Below are 21,121 nucleotides of genomic sequence, written 5' to 3'. Positions count from 1 at the left end.
TTGACCTGAGGTACAGACTTGTAAGAAAGGGATCCTGGAAAGCTTTGTTTGTTCAGATGGGTCCTAGTTATCACAAGAGCATTATCACTAAACTAAGGCATTGTGTGTACCTAAGCTAATGATTCAAAGGTGTGTGGGTCTGTGGACTTTGGTGCCCATTAGTGCTGATAGAGCAAATTGAGTCCTTTTAAAGGAAAGCACTTAGTCTAAAAGATTATCAAAAGCGAAGCATTTTTGTTGGCGTTCTAAATGGTGGGTAGAACAGAAAGGAAATTTTCATTTTTTCATAGCATTTTGGCTTATTGCCATATGCCACGTTGATCCATGTGGATAGACCGTTCTCTTGGGGTCTCTACACTAGAAAAAGAGCATTGTTGAATAGTTGGGTTTAAAATGGGTGTGAAATAGGGGCACTTCGGTGGCTTAGTCAGTTAAGCATGGACTCTTGATTTCAGCTCAGGTCATGATCTCAGGGTCTTGAGATCAAGCCCCATGTCGGTCTCTGCACTGGGCATGGAGCCTGCTGAAGATTCTCTTCTTCTCCCTCTGCCCCTTTACCATTTATCAGATTCAATCTGACAAATATATTTTATGAATTATTTGCATTGGCTATGGGACAAACATCTTAAAAAATAAGCAAATCAGGTAAGTCTTTTGTCATAACTGTTTAGGAAGAAAAAAAAAGTGTTAGACATGCATATTGCTTTTAGCCTTCTCCCTAAAATGGTAGATTTTAAAGCTTTCATTGGTTGTGTATTTTTATTATCCCGAGCATGCACTGAATCCATGATCTGCTTCTATTTCTTATCGTGCTTGGTACTAAACAGACAGGGAGCGATGCATTGTGTCACCAAGTTTGGCCCTCTGCTTAGTAAGCCATTACCTCACCTTACCTGGCAGAGGTGCCTGTTTTGTCCACATGACCTTTTCTTTTTGCTAGTCATGCCCACAGAAAGGTCTTCAGTCCACTAATGGCTTCTCATTTGGTCTAGAAATCAGACAAAAGCTTTGCAGCTGTGAAATGCAGTCCATTTTAAAATTAACCTATTGTAAATCCTTAATGATTGAGAAATTCTGCAATTTGCTATGGTTTGTGGTTTGTGCTGCAACTAGAATAACAAGCAGCAGAAATGATGCAGGTCAGAATGGTGTGCATTTGGAGAAAGTAAAGGAAAAGAAACTTGTTAGACATTGTGTTTAGTTCAAGCCAATATGTTATGCTCTTCGTCCGTGTCACATCACTTTGTCTCCCATCCCCAGACTCTCCCGAGTGGAATGTAATCCTTGGAAATAGTTACTTAAATTACAGTTTATTACACAAGAAGTGAAATTGTCCACAAGTGGAATCTATCTTTGCCTCCTTTAATACATTTTCAACCTAGAGCCTAGATTCTTAAGGATAAGGAGGGCCCGTGTTTTTGACTCACAAAGACCTAGAATTTGAATTTTGGTACCAAAACAAATGAGCTCTGTATCCTTATGCAAATTAATTAAGTTCTCTGGGCTTCAGTTTCTATAAGTCTTATTAGATATTTACACAGATTAAATTAGATATTGTATTAGAAAACTTAGTAGGGATACTCTGTCACTTTCTAGCTATGAGACCTCATCAAATTACTTAACTCCTCTGTGCCTCTGTTTATCTAGAAAAATGGAGATACTCCCAAGGGTTGTTACAAGGATTAAATAAATAATCCATGTAAAGCACTTAGAACAGTACTCCACACCTAGTAAGTATTCAATAATTATTAACCATTCTGGGTTGACAGATATTAAATAGATAATCAACAAAAAATTATATTTACAGGTAATGATAAGTATTCTAAAAGAAAGGTGTAAGGTGCTCTGAGACAGTTCATACAAGCTAGAAAGATAAGCAAAGACTGTATCATTTAGTAGTTCATAATGGGAAGCCATCCACAAAGCATGATGTGATTGGATTTACTTTTTAAAAAATTGATGTTCTTGTTTCTTTTTTGTTTTAATTCACCTTTTAAAATTTAACATACACTAAGTTCATTCCTTTGGTGTATAATTTTGTGAGTTTAGACAAATGCATACAGGTGTATACCCACAACTAGAATCAAGATACAGTAGTCCCCCCTTATCTGCAGTTTTGCTTTTTGTGGTTTCAAGTTACCTGCACAATCAGCAATGGTCAGGAAGCGGATGATCCTCCTTCTGACCTATGGTATCATCAGAAGGTCAGTAGTAGGCTAACCCTAAGTCACAGTGCCTACGTCTTTCATGTCACTTCATCTCATGTTAGCATTTTATCGTCTTTCTTCATCACAAGAAGGAGGGTGAGTACCGACCAATAAGATATTTTGAGAGAGAGAGAGACCACATTCACATAACTTTTATTACAGTATATTGCTGTAACTGTTCTTTTTTATTATTAGTTACTGTTGTTAATCTCTTCCTCTGCCTAATTTTAAAATTAAACTTTATCATAGATACGCATGTATAGGAAAAAACATAGTATATGTAGGGTTCAGTACTATCCACATTTTCAGGCATCTGCTGGGGGTCCACAAATAAGGGAGGAGTACTGATAGCACAGTTCCATCACCTCCCCCCAGAATACTGTGGGACATCCCTGTGTAATCAGCCATTCCTCCCACTCTCAAACTCTGTGACCACTGATCTGTTTTCTTTTCCTTTAATCTTGCCTTTTCCAGGATGTCATGTACATGGAGTCACATACTCTACAGATTTTTAAGTCTAGCTTCTTTAACTTAGCATACTGCATTTGAAATTCATCTGTGTTATTGGTTTTATCAATAGTCCTTATTGCTGAATAATATTCCTTTTTATACTAAAATTTGTTTATTTCCTCAGTGGTTGAAGGGTATTTGAGTTGTTTCCAGTTTGGAATGATTATATATAAAACTGCTGTAAACATTTGAATTCAGGTTTTTCTGTGAACATATGTTTTCATTTCTTTTGAGTAAAATACCTGGGAGTGGGGTTCCTGGTTCTTGTGGTAAGTGTATGTTTTACTTGATAAAAGAAACTGACAAACTGTCTTCTAAAGTGGTTATACCATTTTGGCCAGCAAAATGATAGAAGATATTAGTTGCTTTACATTTTTGTCAGCACTTGATATTGTTCATATTTGTAAATTTTATTTATTTTAGACATTCTAATAGGTGTATAGTGGTATCTCATTGTGATTTTAATTTGTTTTCCTAATGACTAATGATGTGTTGGGCATATTTTCATGTGCTTATCTGCCATCCATATATCTTCCTTAGTGAAGTGTCTGTTCAGGTTGTTTGCCCATGTTGATTGATTTTTTTTTTTTTTTTTTTAAGAGAGAGTGTGCATGAGGTGGGGGGCTGCAGAGGGAGAGGTAGAGAGAAAATCTTAGGTAGGTTCTGTGCTCAGCGTGGACTCCACTGCGGGGCTCAGTCTCAGGACCCTGAGATCATGACCTGAGCTGAAATCAAGAGTTAGATGCTTAGGGGCACCTGGGTGGCTCAGTCAGTTAAGCATCTGCCTTCAGCTCAGGTCATGATCCCAGGGTCCTGGGATCGAGCCCCACATCAGGCTCCCTGCTCAGTGGGAAGCCTGCTTCTCCCTCTCCCCCTTCCTTTGTTTCCTCTTTTGCTGTCTCTCTCTCTGTAAAAAAATAAAATCTTAAAAAAACAAAAAGAGTTCTTTATGTATTCTGGATACAGATCCTTTGTCAGATATGTGATTTGCAAATATTTTATCCTCATCTGGGTCTTGCCTTTTCATTCACTTAGCAATAAATTTTGAAATAAATTTCATTCACAGAGCATAAATTTTAAAATTTATCAACTTTTGTTTTATAGATCATGTTTTTGGTGTTGTTTCTAAGAAATTTTGCCTAACCCTATGTCACAAAGATTTTCTTGTTTTTTATTTAAGAAATTTTATAGTTTTAGGTTTCATGTTTAGGTATATTTCCCATTTTGAGTTAATTTTTGTGTAAAGTGAAATATTTGTGTTGAGGTACATTATTTTGCATAGGGGTGTGTAATTTGCTCCAGCACCATTTGTTAAAAAGACATCCTTTCTTCATTGAATTGCCTTTGCAACTGTCAAATATCAGTTGACCTTGTGATTATGGATCCACTTCTGGACTCTCTTCTGTTCCACTTACCTTTGTGTCTCTCTACTCACCAATACCACGTTGTCTTGATTACTGTGCTTATACTCAGTCTTGAAATCAGTGTCAATTCTCCAACATTGTTCTTTCTGTTTGGGCTGTTCTGATTTCCTTGGCTTTCCATAGAAACTTTAGATCAGGTTGTTGATATCTATAAAAGTTCTTTTGGCATTTTGCTTGTGATTATGTTGAATCTGTAGATCATTTGGGAATGATAACAGTCCCTTAACAATATTGAATCTTCCAATTCATGAGGATGGTGTATCTTTCCATTTGTTTAGGTCCTCCTTGATTTTTTTCTTTTATTGGTGTTTTATAATTGTCAGCATATAGATCCTGCATGTTTTTTTTATTCATACTTAAGTATTTCACGTTTTTGAAAGTTATTATAAATGATACCATTTCAATTTTAAATTTCTAACTGTTCATTGCTAAAATGTAGAAGTACAATTGGTTTTAGTATATTAACCTTGTATTCTACAACTTTGTGAGAGTTACTAGTTCTAGGAGCATCTTTATAGATTTCTTCTATGTAAGTTATCATGTCTTCTGTGAATAGAGACCGTCTTATTTCTCCCTTCCCAACCTATATGTCTTTTATTTGTGTTTTAAGCAAGGGTATGACTTGATTGGATTTGCATTTTTCAAAGGCCAGTCTGGCTGCACTGTAAAAATTGATGGGCTGGGGAAAATGTAGAAGAGCCTGTTGTAGGAATCTGAAAGACAGAGGGGACAAATGGACATGTGTAGAATATATTTTGGAGGTAGAATTGATAGACCCTGGAAATGAATTAAATATGAGGGGAAATAAAAGGGGAAAGGAATCAGGAGGGCACCAAGGTTTCTGTCATGTGGAACTGGGTGAATGGAGTTCCCGTATATTGAGTTAGAGAAGTACATTTGGGGGAAGATGAGTTGAATTTTGAATATGTCAGGTTTGAGAAGTCTATGGGAATTTCAAATAAAGATGTCAAGTAGGCAGCTGGACCCTCTCTCTATATATATATGATATAAAAGGGTATATATAGGGTATACCATATGAGAGGAAGAGTTTGGGAATGAGTCAGACTTATGTGGAACCCTCTTTAAAGGCTTGCAGAGAACATTCTTTATTTATTCAGTTCCTTCAGCATGCCAAGATCTTAAGATTTTTTTTCACCTCAGACCTTTGGACATACTGTTAATCACTGCCTGATGTATGTGACTCCCCTTTCCCCCCACCTGCTCTCATTTGTTCCCCTTTCTCTCTTTCTCCTTCTTTCCCTGTCCTTCCTTCTTTCCATAAACCAGCTTCTTGTCATATTGTAAATCTCAACTTAAATATCATCTCCTCAAACTACCGCACCTAAAACCAGATAGCTTTCTCCCGGCATTAGTTTCTGTTGCATATCTGTTTTCTTCATAGCTCTTATCATAATTTGTAATTTGTCCCTTGACTCTTTACTAGACTATACATTCCAGAGGATGGGGACTGTGTCTGTATCACCGGTCTACAACTCTGTGCCTGACACATGGCTGCTCAATAGTCCTTGTCAGATGGTAGGAAGGATGGATCTACAGAGCATTGTTGGTGCCGCGTTAGGTCCAATGTGTTTGTGTTTTCATATGACTGACTTTTAAACTTACATGTGAAAAGGTTTCTATACCCAATTTCAGCCACATTCCAAGCAGGGAAATAACCTTATTTGTTTCATTCTGCACTTATTGTCCATGGAGTGCCAGGCTTTGTAATAGCTGGTGGGATATGAAATGGCATTGCGGCATTGGACAGGGAGACCTGTATTTGAGACTTGGCTGTTCCATTTTCTAGATCTGTGACTTTGGGCAGGATATTTAACTACTCTAAACTTTGGACTCCATACCTGTTGAAGAGCAGTAATATAATTCCTACCTTACAAGATTGTGGTGCGAATTAAGTGAGATTATATGTATGGGTCACAAGTTTATAATGTTTGGTACATGCTAAGAGCTCAATGAATAAATTGTTAATATTCATTTATATAAAATGAGTCACATAGTTCTAGAAATAGTTGATGTTGCTTGACCAGTGGGCGGGACAGGGGGAGACAAAGATATCTTTCACTTTCTCTACTTGTTCTTTTTTTTTTTTTCTCTACTTGTTCTTTACTGTCAAAAGCAGAAGTGCTGCTTTTATTTATTTACTTTTAATTTATTTAAATTCAATTAATTAACATATATTATTTGTTTCAGGGGTACAGGTCTGTGATTCATCAGTCTTATATATAGAAGTGCTGCTTTTAATACTGTGATGGCAAATGGATGTCTCGCCTCCATGTCAGGCACCCAGAAACAGAAAGTACAAATGCACTGTTTATTCAGACAACAAACTGAGGATATTAAAACCCTAAAACCTTTTGTTTTATTTTGGGGGAAAGAAAGAAAAGGTAGAAAGGAGGAAAGAGGCAAAGAAAGGCTGGAGATAGTACTGGTTTACTTTACTTAACCAGCCATCAAACAGTACAAACTGGTTTGATAAGCTGAAGCTCACAATTCTCTTGAATTTGGTTAGCATCCTCTCTGAGGATCTCTCTGGGACTGGGTACTGTGCTGACAATGGGGAGATCAATGGGGAATACATATTTTAGTGATCTAGATCAAAACCAATGAGATTAACTTGATAGAAATTCTCATTCTCTACCATGATCTATATTCTACACCACAGGCAAAGTTGTTCACTACTCCGGTTGGTTTTCACTAAGTGCTAGATACAAGCTTACATGTGGCTTTAGAGACTAGGATCTGGGGAAGGATAAATGAATGAAATGAATGAAAAGGACTTAGGGTAGAGGCTATGAAACTTTCTTGGTTCATTTTGCCTCATACACAGCATCTCTAAGCCAAAAGAAATATCTAACACCTCCATTGATTGAAAGGACGGAGCCAAACAGTTTAATAAGTATCTAGATTTTAACAACTTAACACCAGTTAAAGATTGCATAACTTCTCAAACCTTGGAGTCAGATTATACCCCACCAACTTCTTTTATTTTCCACACTGATTTTTGTGGTACTTGGTTTTTACCACAGTAATTACCCAAAACTCAGCTTTGCAAAGGTATAATGTCATCTCAAGGAATCTCATATTGAAATTGTGAACTTCCTCCAACTAATAGTTTGCATGGTGTGCAACACATGCCACTGTTACCCCAAAAGTTTAAAGTATCCCACAGTATCTGTGTGAGTTTGTTGCAGCACACGAGGATACCTCATTGCACAGTTTGGGAACTGTGATCTTGGGGCCTGATTCCAAGACTTTGTTTTCTATAAATGTTTTATCTCTTCTTATTTTTCTGTACCACTGCATTAAAAACCAACTGGGTATTTATTTTCTTTTATGAAATAGTTGTTTAAGGAATCTTTCATTATTAAAAATGTGAAAGTTAAGCACATATAACATAGTGTGGAAAATACAGCATGACACAGGTGAAAGTCATTCCTAATTCTGCCATCCACCAATAACCATTGCCAGCATATCATTGTTTTATCTGTATGTCTGTTATTCTATATGAAGATTTGTTATATTTTGAGTAAGAACTCTAACTAACTCTGACTTCACTGGAAGGTAATAATCCATAGTTTAGTGGGTATTTCATACCCTGGAGTTGTGAGTTGTCTGTAATGACCTTTAGGATAAATAAGGCAGAGTTCTAGCTGCCTTCTTTTTATTGGCCTCTTTGATTAATTGAACGCCTGATTGAAGGGCTTGAAGACCCCCACCATTCCCGAGGGAGAGACTTCCTGCTGCTCTGTTTCCAGCCTAGCAAATGCAAAGTATGTTATTTATAAATAATAGTAGTGGTAGGTATAACATTTTTTTTTAGGAGGGTAATTTGTCAACTGTTTTACTCTCTCCAGTAGTGGATGCGCTTTCTAAAAGTAATATATCAAGGCCCTACCATAATGTAGTATTTCTAAAAGATTATTTATCTAATAATTCAGATTTAAGCTATTTGTATTGTTCTGACACCACAGGAAAACTTCTATAATTCCATTTCATTTCTTTTTTTTTTTTTTTAAAGATTTTATTTATTTTTTTGTCAGAGAGAGAAAGCACAAGCAGGGGGAGCGGCAGGCAGAGCAGGTAGAGGGAGAAGCAGGCTCTCTGCCAAGCAAGGAGCCCGATGTGGGACTCGATCCCAGGACTGTGGGATCATGACCTGAGCCGAAGGCAGACGCTTAAGCAACTGAGCCACCCAGGTGTCCCAATTCCATTTCATTTCTGACTTACCTTATTTTCTGTGCCTTTATAAGTACTAGAAATGGAAGTTATTTACATGAAAATAAGATTTTTGTTTCATCTACTTAAGATATGTTTTTAAAATTTACCTTCTGTCACTCTATAGAGGTAGAACTTGAATTATCAAAGAGTAGAATTATAACTTCAAAATGAAAAAATGGCCAACTTAGTTTAGCTCCAGAGAGCAGTTCACAAAAGATGGCATGGAAACTTCTAAGTAAAATTCATCTTTAGAGTCTCATTGTCGTTCTCTCTCTCTCTCCTTCCCTCAATAATACTTTTAAATTCTGACCTGAACAGGTGGTGACAGTACTTTCTTAGCATAGCCTCCTGGACTGTTGGGGAGGGATGTTGTTCTTATAAAATGCTGATAGAGGACCTCATGACTTATTCTAGGGCTGGGCCAGAGAAAATACAAAGATGAGCCTGGAGAGTAGGCTCTTGAATTGCCAGAAAGGAAATGCTGAAAATAAGTAAGTAAGTAAGTAAAAATGGAAGCAAATTAAAAGGACACAGGAGCCGATCCGAGAGAATTCCCAGTGCCAAAACTGGAACAATTTGACCAACAAAAATAAATGACAGTAGTATTTTATTATAAACCAAAGAATAAAATAAATATCCATGAGTTCATACTGATACAAATAAGCAAATAAATAAATGAGGGAGGTGGGACAAGTGTTCCTTACAGAAAAAGTCCAGATAATAAATGTAGAAGGAATGGAGAAAAGAGAAAACCCCCGCAGAACACCACAGGAATAATTACTGCAGGCAAGATTCATGGAGGCATGCTAAAATTAATGAGCAAAACTTTAAGGAGAAACAGGGTATTTGTATAGTCTCACAATATCTCTCTCAAGAAACTTAGTAATATCTGTGGTGGTTTTATAATAAATGTCCACAACTTTACTCTTCCTTCCAGGAAGTGGAGTTTACTTCCCTTCTTGAGTGGGGCTGTTTGTTCATAGTGACTCGTAACTAACCGATAGAGTATGCAGAGGAGAACAGTAGTAACTTTACAGTAGTGAAACGTGGCACACACCATCTTAACGAAGTGCTCAAGGTTAGCATCACCAGTAATAAGTCATGATATCACACCCCCCCCAGATATTACACGAGAAAGGCACTTCACCTCTTGGTATTTGTCCCCCAAATCCAAACCTTGGTCCAGTCATGAGAAAACATCAGAAAATTCCAACTTGAGGAACATTCTGCAAATATCTGACTAGTACTCTTCCAAAAGTGTTAAGGAAGGTCTGAGAAACTGTCACAGATCAGAGGAAACTAAGGAGATATGATGACTAAATGCAGTGTGGTTTCTTAGATGGAATCTTGGAACAGATAAAGACATTAGTGGAAAAACTGAAGTCTGAATAGTCTGCAGTTCAGTTAATTGTGTTGCAACAGTGTGAATTTCTTTTAGTTGATAAATGCACCATACTACATAAAATGTGAACATTAGGAGAAGCTGGGTGACAGGAATACTAGAACTCTCTATACCATCTATACACAGCTTTTCTGTAAATCTAAAATTATTTCAAAATTAAAAGTTAAAAATAGAATCACTACAACTCACTGATGGCTTTCTCAGTCTAAGGATATTTGTTATTTTAAAGTGTCTCCAGAGCAAATAATTCAGAGAACTCCCCCTCCCCTCAAGCCTTTGTGTAGTCTCTCTAGAAGAAAAAGATGGGCTTTTTTTTTTTTAAGATTTTATTTATTTATTATTTATTTATGGAAGAGAGAGGGAGCACAAGTGTGGGGAGAAGCAGAGTGAGAGGGACAAGCAAATGCCCTGCTGAGTGCAGAGCCCAACACAGGGCTTGCTCTCATGACCCTGAGGTCAAGACCTGAGCCAAAAGCAAGAGTCGGAAACTTAACCTACTGAGCCATCCAGGCGCCCGAGGATGAGCTCTTTATAGCAAAAACAGCTCTCCCGAAACAGGGACAGCAAGTTTTAGAGTTTTATCCCACTCCTAGAAATAGAAATGCAACTTTGCCTGCTCGGTATAGGTCAGTTCCCCCAACACTGATGGTTTGCCTTTTGTGACTTGGAAGTGTAGGTATTTGCCTAGCACTTAAGTTATAGAAAGTATTCTGTAAGAATAGTGCAAGAGTGCAGCACCTGTGATTGTACCTGACTCTACTGTGGGCTCTTTGTTGCAGGTATTATTGTTGAGCTGCTAATTTAAAATCTCCAGAGACATTAGGGGCACCTGGGTGGCACAGTTGATTTCAACTCAGGGCATGATCTCAGAGTTGTGAGATAGAGCCCCGTATCAGGCTCTGTGCTGGGCGTGGAGCCTGCTTAAGATTCTCTATCTCCCTCTGCACTTCCACACTCCCTTCTCTTTGTCTCTGTCTCTCCCTCTCTTAAAAAAAAAACAAAAACAAAAAAACACCTCCAGAGATACTAGATCCAGTTTCATTGGACTGTCTCTTAATCTCATTTTATTGGTAGATTCAAACAGTATAAAGAGTGTGGTGCTGAACAAGATGGATACATGAACAAAATATTTTTCAATATAAAATACATTGTATATTGATTGCTCTTTTTAAAAAAAACAGTAAAATTCATTAATTCAATATAATTATTAGTAGAGATTTGAAATCCTGATTTATAAATATTTTCTTATTACTTTCAAGCTCTTATTAGCTCAAACTAGTGTAACAGAGTTGATTATAGAAGGCCTAACAGGGTCTTGTTTTAGTAAATAATAATACATAATTGGCTGAGGATGGTTATTGTCATAGATTTAGAATTTGGATACTAAAATTAAACTCCTCCCTTGTAGAATGAGTTTTCCTCATTCTCTTGATCTGATCATTAGTGACAGCTGTCTTTAGTTTGTGCACATATGAGAAGTATTATTTCTGTCAGTTAAGTATATTTTACTGCTGAACCAAATGAGTACCTTGCCGTGTATCTACCTTGGGAATATAACTGATGTGATCAATAAAGAACAATGAATTGTTCTTGAACATGGACATACATTTCAGTTAGTATAGTGGCAAGTGCATGCATGCATTTTTCAGAAAGCTGTTTCCCAGTTACTGTTAATGCATGCCCAAATAGATACATAGATACTTAATAAGGCTGCTTAATTGCTGTAGTCAGATCGAGCAGCACATAATTTATAGCAATTCTGAAACCAGGAACACAAGAATGATGAGCTATATGATAAAGACTTAGTACAATTGCTGGTCAGTAAAAGTACCAACTGCATGTTGTTGATACAAGCCTGTCTTGTGTAGTAAACATGATATAATTTTCTTGACACCTGTTTTCAAAGCGTACTTTTCCATGCCATCCTGGTTTCTTTAGTGAATTTACTTATAAAGTGTTTTTTGTTTTTGAAAGCAGTATGTTATTTCCTAATTTTATATTTAATTAAGAATTTTACGGTTGGCCACTCTGTGCCAGGTACTTTCATTTATTATTCTTCCAGTGTCCCAGTAAATTGAGAACTCCTTTGCCCATTTTAGAATTATAAAATGGAGACTCTGAAAGGTTTAGAAACTCAGCTCTGTTAGACCCTACATGTGATAAATGTGGTTACCTAGCTGAATGAGTTGCCTAATACTTGGCTATAGATAATGTATCAAAAGTAAAAGGAGGTGGATCTTTAGGAAGAAAGGGAGGGGAATTGAGATTAGAGTAATGAATATTTGAGAATAATTCTAACAAGTTTGCTAAGTGGAACATCAGTTTTTTGGGCATGTCTGTTCCAGAGCCACTGAATGTATTGGTCCTGTTGGATTTGTTGAAAATGCAAATAATCCAATCAAGGGCAATACTCATTAAGGGAAAAGGAATATAATTTGATGTGCACTGCCTAATCTGTGAATTGAAAGCATCTTTTAAAAACTTACTTCCCTTCATATTCCTAGGTGGTATTGAATCTGTGGGTAGAAAGATGAGAGCATTTCAAATAATACTAATGAAGTTTAAATGATTGCAATCTACCATATTGTAAGGAAAAGTTGTTAGCTGTGAAAGATGAGGACAGAATTAAAATATTACCATGACTGGCATTTGATTTGAAAACTGCAAAGATAAGCTTAGGTTCCTATTTATGAAAACTATCCTCACAGCCTGATGAAATATCTTTTAAAAGGTTTTATGGTTACCATGGATACTCATTAGCTTTGATAGAGTAAGTTGTAATTCATATTCAATCATCTGAGGTGAAGTAGCCAAAAAAACCAACCAAACTAAAATCTAAAGTAGCTTCTTCTGTATGTTCATAGTAGTTTGGAGATGGAAAGGGTAACTAACCTAAAGATTAGAGTTTGGATTAGTTGTTACTTCTTGAAAAGTAAAATACTTAGGATGTGCATTACCTGAATCTGATCCTAATGTTTACTTTTTGTGTGTAACTTTTTCTTTCAACTAGTAAAGGGAACTTCTTAGGTTTTGACATAGGAATTCAGACAGTGAGACCCTTCTGAAAGCTGACGAACCTAAGCAGCATCCTCAATTTCTGAAAGCCATAGGGACGCAGAAATATTGAAGGCATTGGTCCCTATGGTAACCTATTTGCATTTGGCCCAGAAGTGGCTGGTTTCTGCTTAGCCTCTTTTAATTGCTATATATTGACAGCTGTTTTCACGACTGTTTATAAAATGTCGGATTAATGAGCATGTGTACAAGGGAGTGCACAGCATATCCTTAGGCTTGATGAGACACTTCAGATGACAAAAGGCTCTGCGTGAAGAGTTACTGAGGTGTTTTTGGCATTCCCTAATGTGTCTGTCACATAGTGGAAGCAAAAAGGCTTTCGAATGATTTAAATATTTTCCTCAATTCTCTTTTAAAACAGGTGACAAAGGAACTAAAACAGTATGACAACAAAATTATAGAATGCAAATTTGAGAATAACAGCTGGGTCTTCATGAGACAGAGAACAGACAAAAGTTTTCCTAATGCATACAACACTGCCATGGGTGAGTATGACAACCTACCAATGTTTGTTACATTAAAAGAGAGAGCGAGTGCACGTTAAGGTTTTAGAATCAAATGTGCTGTCTTTGGTGTCCTGCTTGGTGGGGGATAGGGTCATTTGGACCCCTGTCCTTGCTGGCTGGGAAAGGGGCTGTGACTGTCAACTCCAGCTGGCTTGTAGATTCCCGTCTCTAGGCCTGTGGGCTTGTGCCCATGCACTCAAAAGAGAAGTGTAAAGGGCAGGATAATGGGCTGTATACAAGTTGAATTTGTTGAACAACAACAACAACAACAAAAGCCATGATAATTTCAGATCTATTCAGAACTATAAAAACCATTGTTTGCCAGATGGTAAAAGACAAAATTAGCAGGGGGAAATGTAATTTCCAGCTCCTAAAATAGCTTTACAAACAATGGAGAACAAAGTAAATGAAAACCATTAAAAAAACAAAACAAAACAAAAAAAAACCCTCCTGAAACCTGCTATGCTATCCTTCAGAGAGTTCTTTGGGTATAATATAAATGCTTTGGGAATTCAGAATAGTAAGTTTCTTTCATGGAGAACAACACAAATTAATTAATTTTATAAGGTAAACTAGTTGCTCTGGATTGCATTTTTAGTGAAGCTGAGAAAAAAAAAGATAAAAACTAAGATTAAAGGTTAATAGAATCGTGTGCTTTTAGACTGCTCAGTCAGTGATGATGCTGATTATGTATGTGATAAGCTTATGAGAAACTACAGAGATTGCCAGTTTTGGTTTTGCAGTTTATGAAAGTTACTATTGTACATTTAAGGTTCTGTTGGAACTAGCATCTGTGTTCAGACAAGATGAGTTAACTTTGAAAATAGGAATAATTAAGCCAGTGTCCTTTTTCCCCCCCAAACTAAATATATAAATACAATTCAAAGGACTGGTTGTCAATTTTGATCAAATAAGAAAAGGTGCCGTATTTATTCATAATTTTATTATAATACCTTACTTAAACAGGTTATTAAAATAAAATAGTATGATCTGCCAGCTGCAATGGCACCTCCCTGTTCAGTGGAAACGGTGGCTGGTGCCGTCATGACAGGGTGGAGTTTCCTTCTGACAGATGCGACTGAAGGATGATAGCACACGTTTTCTGGAGAAGTTTTGGTTGAGTATAGACTATAGTTGTGGAACATTAAAATCCTATAAAAAGAGTTTTGGAGAGGTGGAAAACCATAGTGAAGGTGTGGTTGTAATTCCAACACTTAAAGTTTTGGTTTAAAATTAACAGTACAAGAAAGAGTAGCCACCAGAGAAGCACTCATTTTGGGGGCAGGGGAGGGTGGAGAATCGTTTACTGTGGGAAGCGTGTCACCCCAGTTGGTGAACTGGAAGTGTTTAGCATATTGGGATGAAAACCTTTCCCCTTTCGCATCGCCCTGTGGTGAGTCAGCTGCCTTAATTAACCCTCACGTGAGACACGTGTCTCCTTTTGTCCACAGCTGTGTGCAACAGCATCTCCAACCCTGTCACCAAGGAGATGCTGTTTGAGTTCATCGACAGATGTGCGGCAGCTTCTCAAGGACAGAAGCGAAAGCATCATCTGGACCCTGACACAGAGCTCATGCCTCCACCACCTCCCAAAAGACCTCGCCCTTTGACCTAAGACCTGCCTCTGACTTAAGGATTGAGAGGAAAAACGAGTGAGAAAAAATGCTGTTGCCCCATTTTTGCAGCCAGAGAAATTGGAAAAAGAGTGTGGCTTGATGTTGATACACATTTGATTTTTTTTTTTAAAGTATTGTAGCCAGCCTGTAAATATTTGATGCATTTGTTTCTTTAGTGCTACAATACATCATGGACTTTAGACATTTTATTTATATCTGATAAACTCAGCCTTACCTTGTGAATTTGAAGATTGAAATATCCAAAGGTTTAATTGAGATTGAAATCAATGAAAAAGAGGCCTTGTTTGTATATGGATAACTTTCACCTTTAATTTATAAAGTTAGTAATCTGGAACTGTGAGCGCATAAAACTGTGTTTTTTAGAAGCTGTATTTCAACTATGGTAAATTTTCCTTTAAAAAAAATCTAGGCAATGGCATTAAACATTCTTGCTATCATTTATCATGGATTTCCTACATTTCTGAGTTTCTTGTATTCAAAAACAAATGACAAGGTTGTTAAGTATTGTACTGTATTAAACAACTTGGTCTGGCTTATATCATTTTAAGAAGTTTTTTTTTTTGAGATGTAAAAGTAAAAAAGGAAAGCCCCGTTTTTGTGAATTATATCCTTTCTAAAGGAAGTATATTGAGTGTTTTCATGTTTCTCTTCTTTGAATGAAAATATCAGATATCCAATGTGTCCATTCTGGCAGTAGTTTTGAGTTACTTCGTAGAACGTAGATATACACCACCAGGTCCCTTTTATGTGTTGTTCTCCTGGGAGACTCTTTTTTTTTTTTTTCCCCCTCTAAAAATGCCAGGGCTACTTCTGCTTTACCTCAGTGGTATTGGCACATTGTAAATTACATTAAAACACACAACTCACTGTGATTATGGGAGTGATATCAAATACAAACTATGTCGTATTAGTTCCCTTGAACAAAACGGCAAAGGAAATGCCAGCCGACTCCTTTGATTAGAAGGTAGTGCCAATGGAGTAGAATGCTGTCACTAGAAAATGCTCTCCCACTGCTAGATAAATGCAGAGGCAAAGAGTAGAACTAAACATCAAGGAAGCCAAGACATTTATTTTCAAAGCCAGAATTCTATCTGTGTTCTGTGCTGGGGATGCTATTTCTGTTATACATCTGAATTTTAAAACATTTACTGATAGATAATGGATTTAAAGAGCAGCTGATTGGTCATCTGCCATTGTTGAGAAGCTGTGTTCTGATTGGTTTGTGAAGGAACTCTGAGAATTAGCCTATTAGGGGCTAATGTATTTATTTTTAGAGGTAGAGGTTTTAAGTATGTGTATTTAAAACAAAATTTCATGATCTGAATTTTATATATGTATATGCATATATATATGTCAGTATATGCATCAGTGTATATTCTACTAATACAATCAGACATGAAAAATGCAAATGAGTTACCCAGCAGACTGAATATCTGACAGGATTTCTATATGCTATAGCACAGATTAACCAAAAATGTATTTATATTCACCTGAGTTTTAATGTTTTTAAACAGAGTTTTCTCCTGCAGTGTTTTTCTATGTGAAATACTAGAGTCATGCTTGGGCTTTTTCCTTTGTTCTTTCCAAGTTATGTAACGTGTAGTGAATGTACCCAGAATGTCAGTTTAGTATTTCATTCCTGGAGTGCTTTTGTGTGTTTGGGCACTAAAGGGAATAAAACACCTGACTGCCACAGTGACTGCTGAAAGGTGGAAATTTGTCAGGGTTCCATAGTGTCTTGTACAAAATGGATCTGAAAAAACACCTATGCAACTCCAAATAGTCTGATGCCTGCTTCACCAGGATTAGTGACTCATTTCACGTGGTATGTTGCTTTCTTCTGAGCCTGTATAAATGCAGAGCCCTTTTGCAGGTATAAGAGCTAGTTTTTGCCAATGATCTTTAATGGAGTTAAATGTTTATGGTAATTGTAACCTTTTAAATGAGTTATGTGAAAAGAACATCTCATTTTTAATACACCCAGATATTTTTTCCTTGCCTTTGTGCATTTTCCAGGACTTAATTTTCTTAATTTGTTCTTTCCTTTCAATTATAGTGGAGTATAATAGCTGGCCTAATAAGTAGATCCCATTTGGCCCCTGAACACACTATCATCTGCAGTATCGTAAAAAGTCATCTAGAAGGTCAAGGGGGAAACTCGAGAGGCAGGAACTGGGACAGCAAGAAGGAAAGAAACCCTTCCTTCTCAGCCCACTTCACAATAACTATTTTCTGACACTGAAGTTTCGTAGACAAGAATAAGAAAACTTTGCTTTCCTGAGTTATCAAATGTAAAAGCTTTTACTTTGAATTTGGAAAAGATGTGGATGACTCGACTGCCTGGATGGTTACATTTGCTTTCCGTGAAATGCTCAGAAAATGTCAGGACATTCCTTCTCTGTGTGTCAGTGTGTATTGTAATAAAACTACTGATTTAAAATAACAGAAAGTGTATCTGCTTTGTTTTGTGTCCCTTTCTTTAATGATTTTCTGTTCCTTTCTGTTGCTGGCATTATCTTGCTTGTCAGCCATACCCCATCGTAATCCATCTGGTTTTGTTGCATTCTAGAATTAGCATCAAGACTTGGAAAATCCTCTATTTTTCTTCCTGAGAAATCAAGAAGTTGGATTGACATGGGGGGGTGTAGTTTGCACCTTTTCTTTTTGGAGTGTAGGGGAGTGGGGGGAAGCACAAAGCACATCTTTAAATGATACTTAGAATATTTCTGTTCATCCACCTCATCTTAGTACTCTATTACATGAGTAGTCTGTTACATTATTTTTAACACATTTAATTCTTTCCGCAATAAATATTCTGAAATAATGAAGTAATGACCTCTGTCAGTTTTTTTGTTTATCTGCATTTTTTTATAGTATGGAATTTGCCATTTTTAATTTTTAAATGATACCATTTGGAACTATGTGCATGGTCCCTTCTAGCCAAAAGATCTTGAAAGTCAAGAACCAGATACTTGCAGATGAGGAAGACTAATGTGGTGGAGAAAACCCTGGGCTAACCCCAGAAACCAAGTCTAGGGTCTGCCTCTCCTTGGTTCTGTGTTCTCTGTAGATCTCACCCTCTACACCTGTCTCCATCTATAAAATGCTGAGATCGAGCCAGATGATCAAAAAGAGCCATTTCAGTCTAACATGATTCTTTTGAAGGCTTGTGCTTTGTAAATAGCCCATGTTCACAATGAAGGCAATATTACCATTACTGAATATTTACCAAGCACCAAGACTGTCCTAAACACAACCACCCTGTGCAGGTAGGTACCGTTATTGACCTCATTTTGTAGTTGAGGAACCTGAGACGCGGACAGATAATTAACCCAAGGTGACGTAGCTAGTAAGTTGTGAGCTGAGACCCAAACATAGGTCTTTCTGACTCCCAACGCCTAATTTATTTTTCAATACTCCTAAAGGTTATGTTGCAGTCCCAGCATGGGGGCTTCTTGGGTGCCAGAGGTCCCAAACTGTTTGTTTCTTTGGTGCTAACAGAATTTCAAGCACCCCTCTCCAAAACAGGGAGATGAAGTTGGGATCAGCAAAGTAAATATATTTTTAGGGACTTATTTAACCACTTATTTAACAATATTTAAATGTGAGTGACACAGAGGCCATGGAAAGAAGTTTAATATTCTCATTAAGATGCTAAATTCCAAAGACATAATTAGGAAGAAATGTGATTAAATTACACACTGGGCCAACATTTTTCTGATTGTCGCATAGTTAACTGTCAACTCTGATGCTTTGGCAGGTTGGTGTCAGACTTGGTTAACCCAGAAGTGTCCCTCCTCCTCCCGGACTCTGATATCAGGTGACCACTGTGCAAGATGAACAGGGTGGTGGTGGAGGGCCCTCAGAGCAGGGGCCTTCCAGGCTTCTAAGAATACTTTACATTTCCAAAAATGAGCGCAAGCATCTGGGGTTGCCAGCTATTTTGCCATGGAAGGGCTTTGTGAAATATTAGGTTGCCATTATTTCATAAAGAGAATCTCTTTTTTAAAAGATTTTATTTATTTCGGAGAGAGAGCGAGCACACACGCACAAGTGGGAGGGAGGGGTAGAGGGAGAGGAAGAAGCAGACTCCCCGCTGAGCCGGGAGCCCGATGCAGGACTCGAGCCCAGGATCCTGGGATCATGACCTGAGCCGAAAGCAGGCGCTTAACCCACTGAGCCACCCAGGCGCCCCAAAATAAAGGGAATCTTAACCCCCCAAAAGGAAGTAGAACCTAATTTAGAAGAAAGGGCATGTCCCTTTGCTTCTGCATTTCAGCTCAAACTGGTGAAAAGTTTTTCGTGGTCCAGTGCTGGGAATCATGGCACAGGTGAAATTCCAGGCGCTCATAAGTGGGGGGAGGGGCAAGCAAAGCCCCAGGGAAGCAGCAGCCCCTGGTTCTGTAGGCAAAGGTCATTTTCATGGGCAAAGGTGACCAGAGTATACCTCGAAATTGTTGATTATATCGTGCCCTTGAGATATAAGGTGTTAACAGATGAAAAATGAATTTGTGTGAATGTTTTAAAACACCCAGACAGAATGAAACCCTCAGCGGTGTAAGGTACAAAAATAAGCATAGCCAGATACGACACAGAAAAACAGCATTTGACTTGGACAACAGTTGAAACCCCCAGAGTCACCAATGTTCACAACTTTGAAGTTGGCGCACAGTCCCTTTTTCCTTCGGAACGCTGCCGCCAGAATGGCCTCTCGGGACTGCAAACCTGTTCTGCTGTTGGTCCCCAGGAACAGCTCCCTGGCCCGTGACATCAGGGGCCGTCCGCCATCTGGCCGCAGCCTGTAATCAGATGTGGATCGTGCCAGCTGTGAGCCTCCTTGCTGTTCCCAGAACTCCATGTTCTCTAAGCCCAGGAACCTTCACTCCTGGTGCTGCTCCTGCTTCTGCCAGAAGCCCCAGGCTGCCTCCATCTCTGGATCGGGGGCGGGGCGGGGGGCGGGGCTTTCCTGCCGCACGTAGCCTCTTAGATCTCATACTGTACCGCGATACTCTCCGCCGGGCTGCTCTCCGGACGAGGGTCTCGGCCCATAGCTCAGGGTGCACAGCAGCCCGGGTCCTCAGTGGTGATTAGGGCAGGAGTTGCTAATGCCCTGTTGTACTTGCTCTCGAGACTTCGTCAAGACGTGTTTGCTGTTGTCTCACTCAGCTAAGCCATATATGAGCGTGATTCTTTTGTCACTCTAGCCTTCTCGTCATAATAGAAGCTCTGATAACATCTCATTTCTTCAGAATTTCTTCAGAGGCCATCTAGGATGCATCTTGTATTTAATCCTGAGCAGAAATGCCTTGTCTGTTCTTGCCTTTTGCACCGAAAGTGAGTGCTTCTGAGGAAACTTCGCAGCAGGAGGAATCTTAAGAAAGTGCCCTGGCCTCCTGGCCGTGATGCACTCTGAGGGAGGTGTGAGGGAAGTCGTGTTCTTAATCACATCTTATTTTTTGGTGCAGTTTCACTGAGCCTGCCACATCTTCAACGAGGAGGTTCCTTCTCCCTACCCACCTACTCCCCGCCCAACTTCTGATGTTTTCAAAGAGAAGTCTTCCAGTAACTGCTGAGGCTTTTCAGTTAGTTCTAAAAATAAATACCGGTCCGTGATCCCTGAGGGTAAATTGGTGCTTCTAGCCATGTCTTTTGGAGCGGGAAAGGCAAATGAAAGGTGTTTTTCTTGTTGCTACTATCGAATGCTGTCTTCCAGGATCTAAAGGAATAAGAAACTTCATAGTTTCTGTAGAAGTTCTGCTGTCCTTCTGAAAGCCGTCAGGGGAACATTGTGTAGTTTTGATCTCCGGTATAAACACACTGTGTGCTCGGATACACATTGACCGTGAGGGCTGCAGAGAGCCTCGCTGAGCGGCACGACAACTGAACCTCCCCTGTAAAAAATTTCTTGAAAATTCCGCCTGTAGGTAGAAACTGATATGCCTGGAGACATCACACACGATTGGGGTGATGCAGGAGGTGGGACGTGTTCCCGACCTTCGTGGACCGGCAGGGTGAATGCGGTCGGGAGGTGCAGACGGAACGTGGGGAAGGGTGCTTCGGAGCGGTTTGTCTAAAGCTTGTGTGAAAGACCGGGGGTAGGAAATATGGCTGGAATCGCTCTGAC

At 38.5% G+C, this 21,121-nt stretch overlaps 1 protein-coding gene across 2 annotated transcripts in view; it reads left to right on the top strand.

Moving 5' to 3' along the window:
• Positions 1-17,440, top strand: part of RNGTT (RNA guanylyltransferase and 5'-phosphatase) — a 316,476-nt gene extending 299,036 nt beyond the window's left edge. For both annotated transcript variants that reach the window (XM_025862466.2, XM_025862458.2), the window contains 2 exons: positions 13,216-13,339; positions 14,812-17,440. In XM_025862466.2, coding sequence (XP_025718251.1) covers positions 13,216-13,339; positions 14,812-14,975 — 288 coding nt within the window. In that variant the 3' untranslated portion in view covers positions 14,976-17,440. The remainder of the gene's footprint in view (positions 1-13,215; positions 13,340-14,811) is intronic.
• The last annotated feature ends 3,681 nt before the right edge of the window (positions 17,441-21,121 follow it).

This window comes from Callorhinus ursinus, unplaced genomic scaffold (genome assembly GCF_003265705.2).
Source record: "Callorhinus ursinus isolate GAN/ISIS: 27379988/994484 unplaced genomic scaffold, GSC_fseal_2.0 scaffold6, whole genome shotgun sequence".
NCBI lineage: Eukaryota > Metazoa > Chordata > Mammalia > Carnivora > Otariidae > Callorhinus > Callorhinus ursinus.
This window is presented reverse-complemented; position numbering and strand designations above follow the sequence as displayed.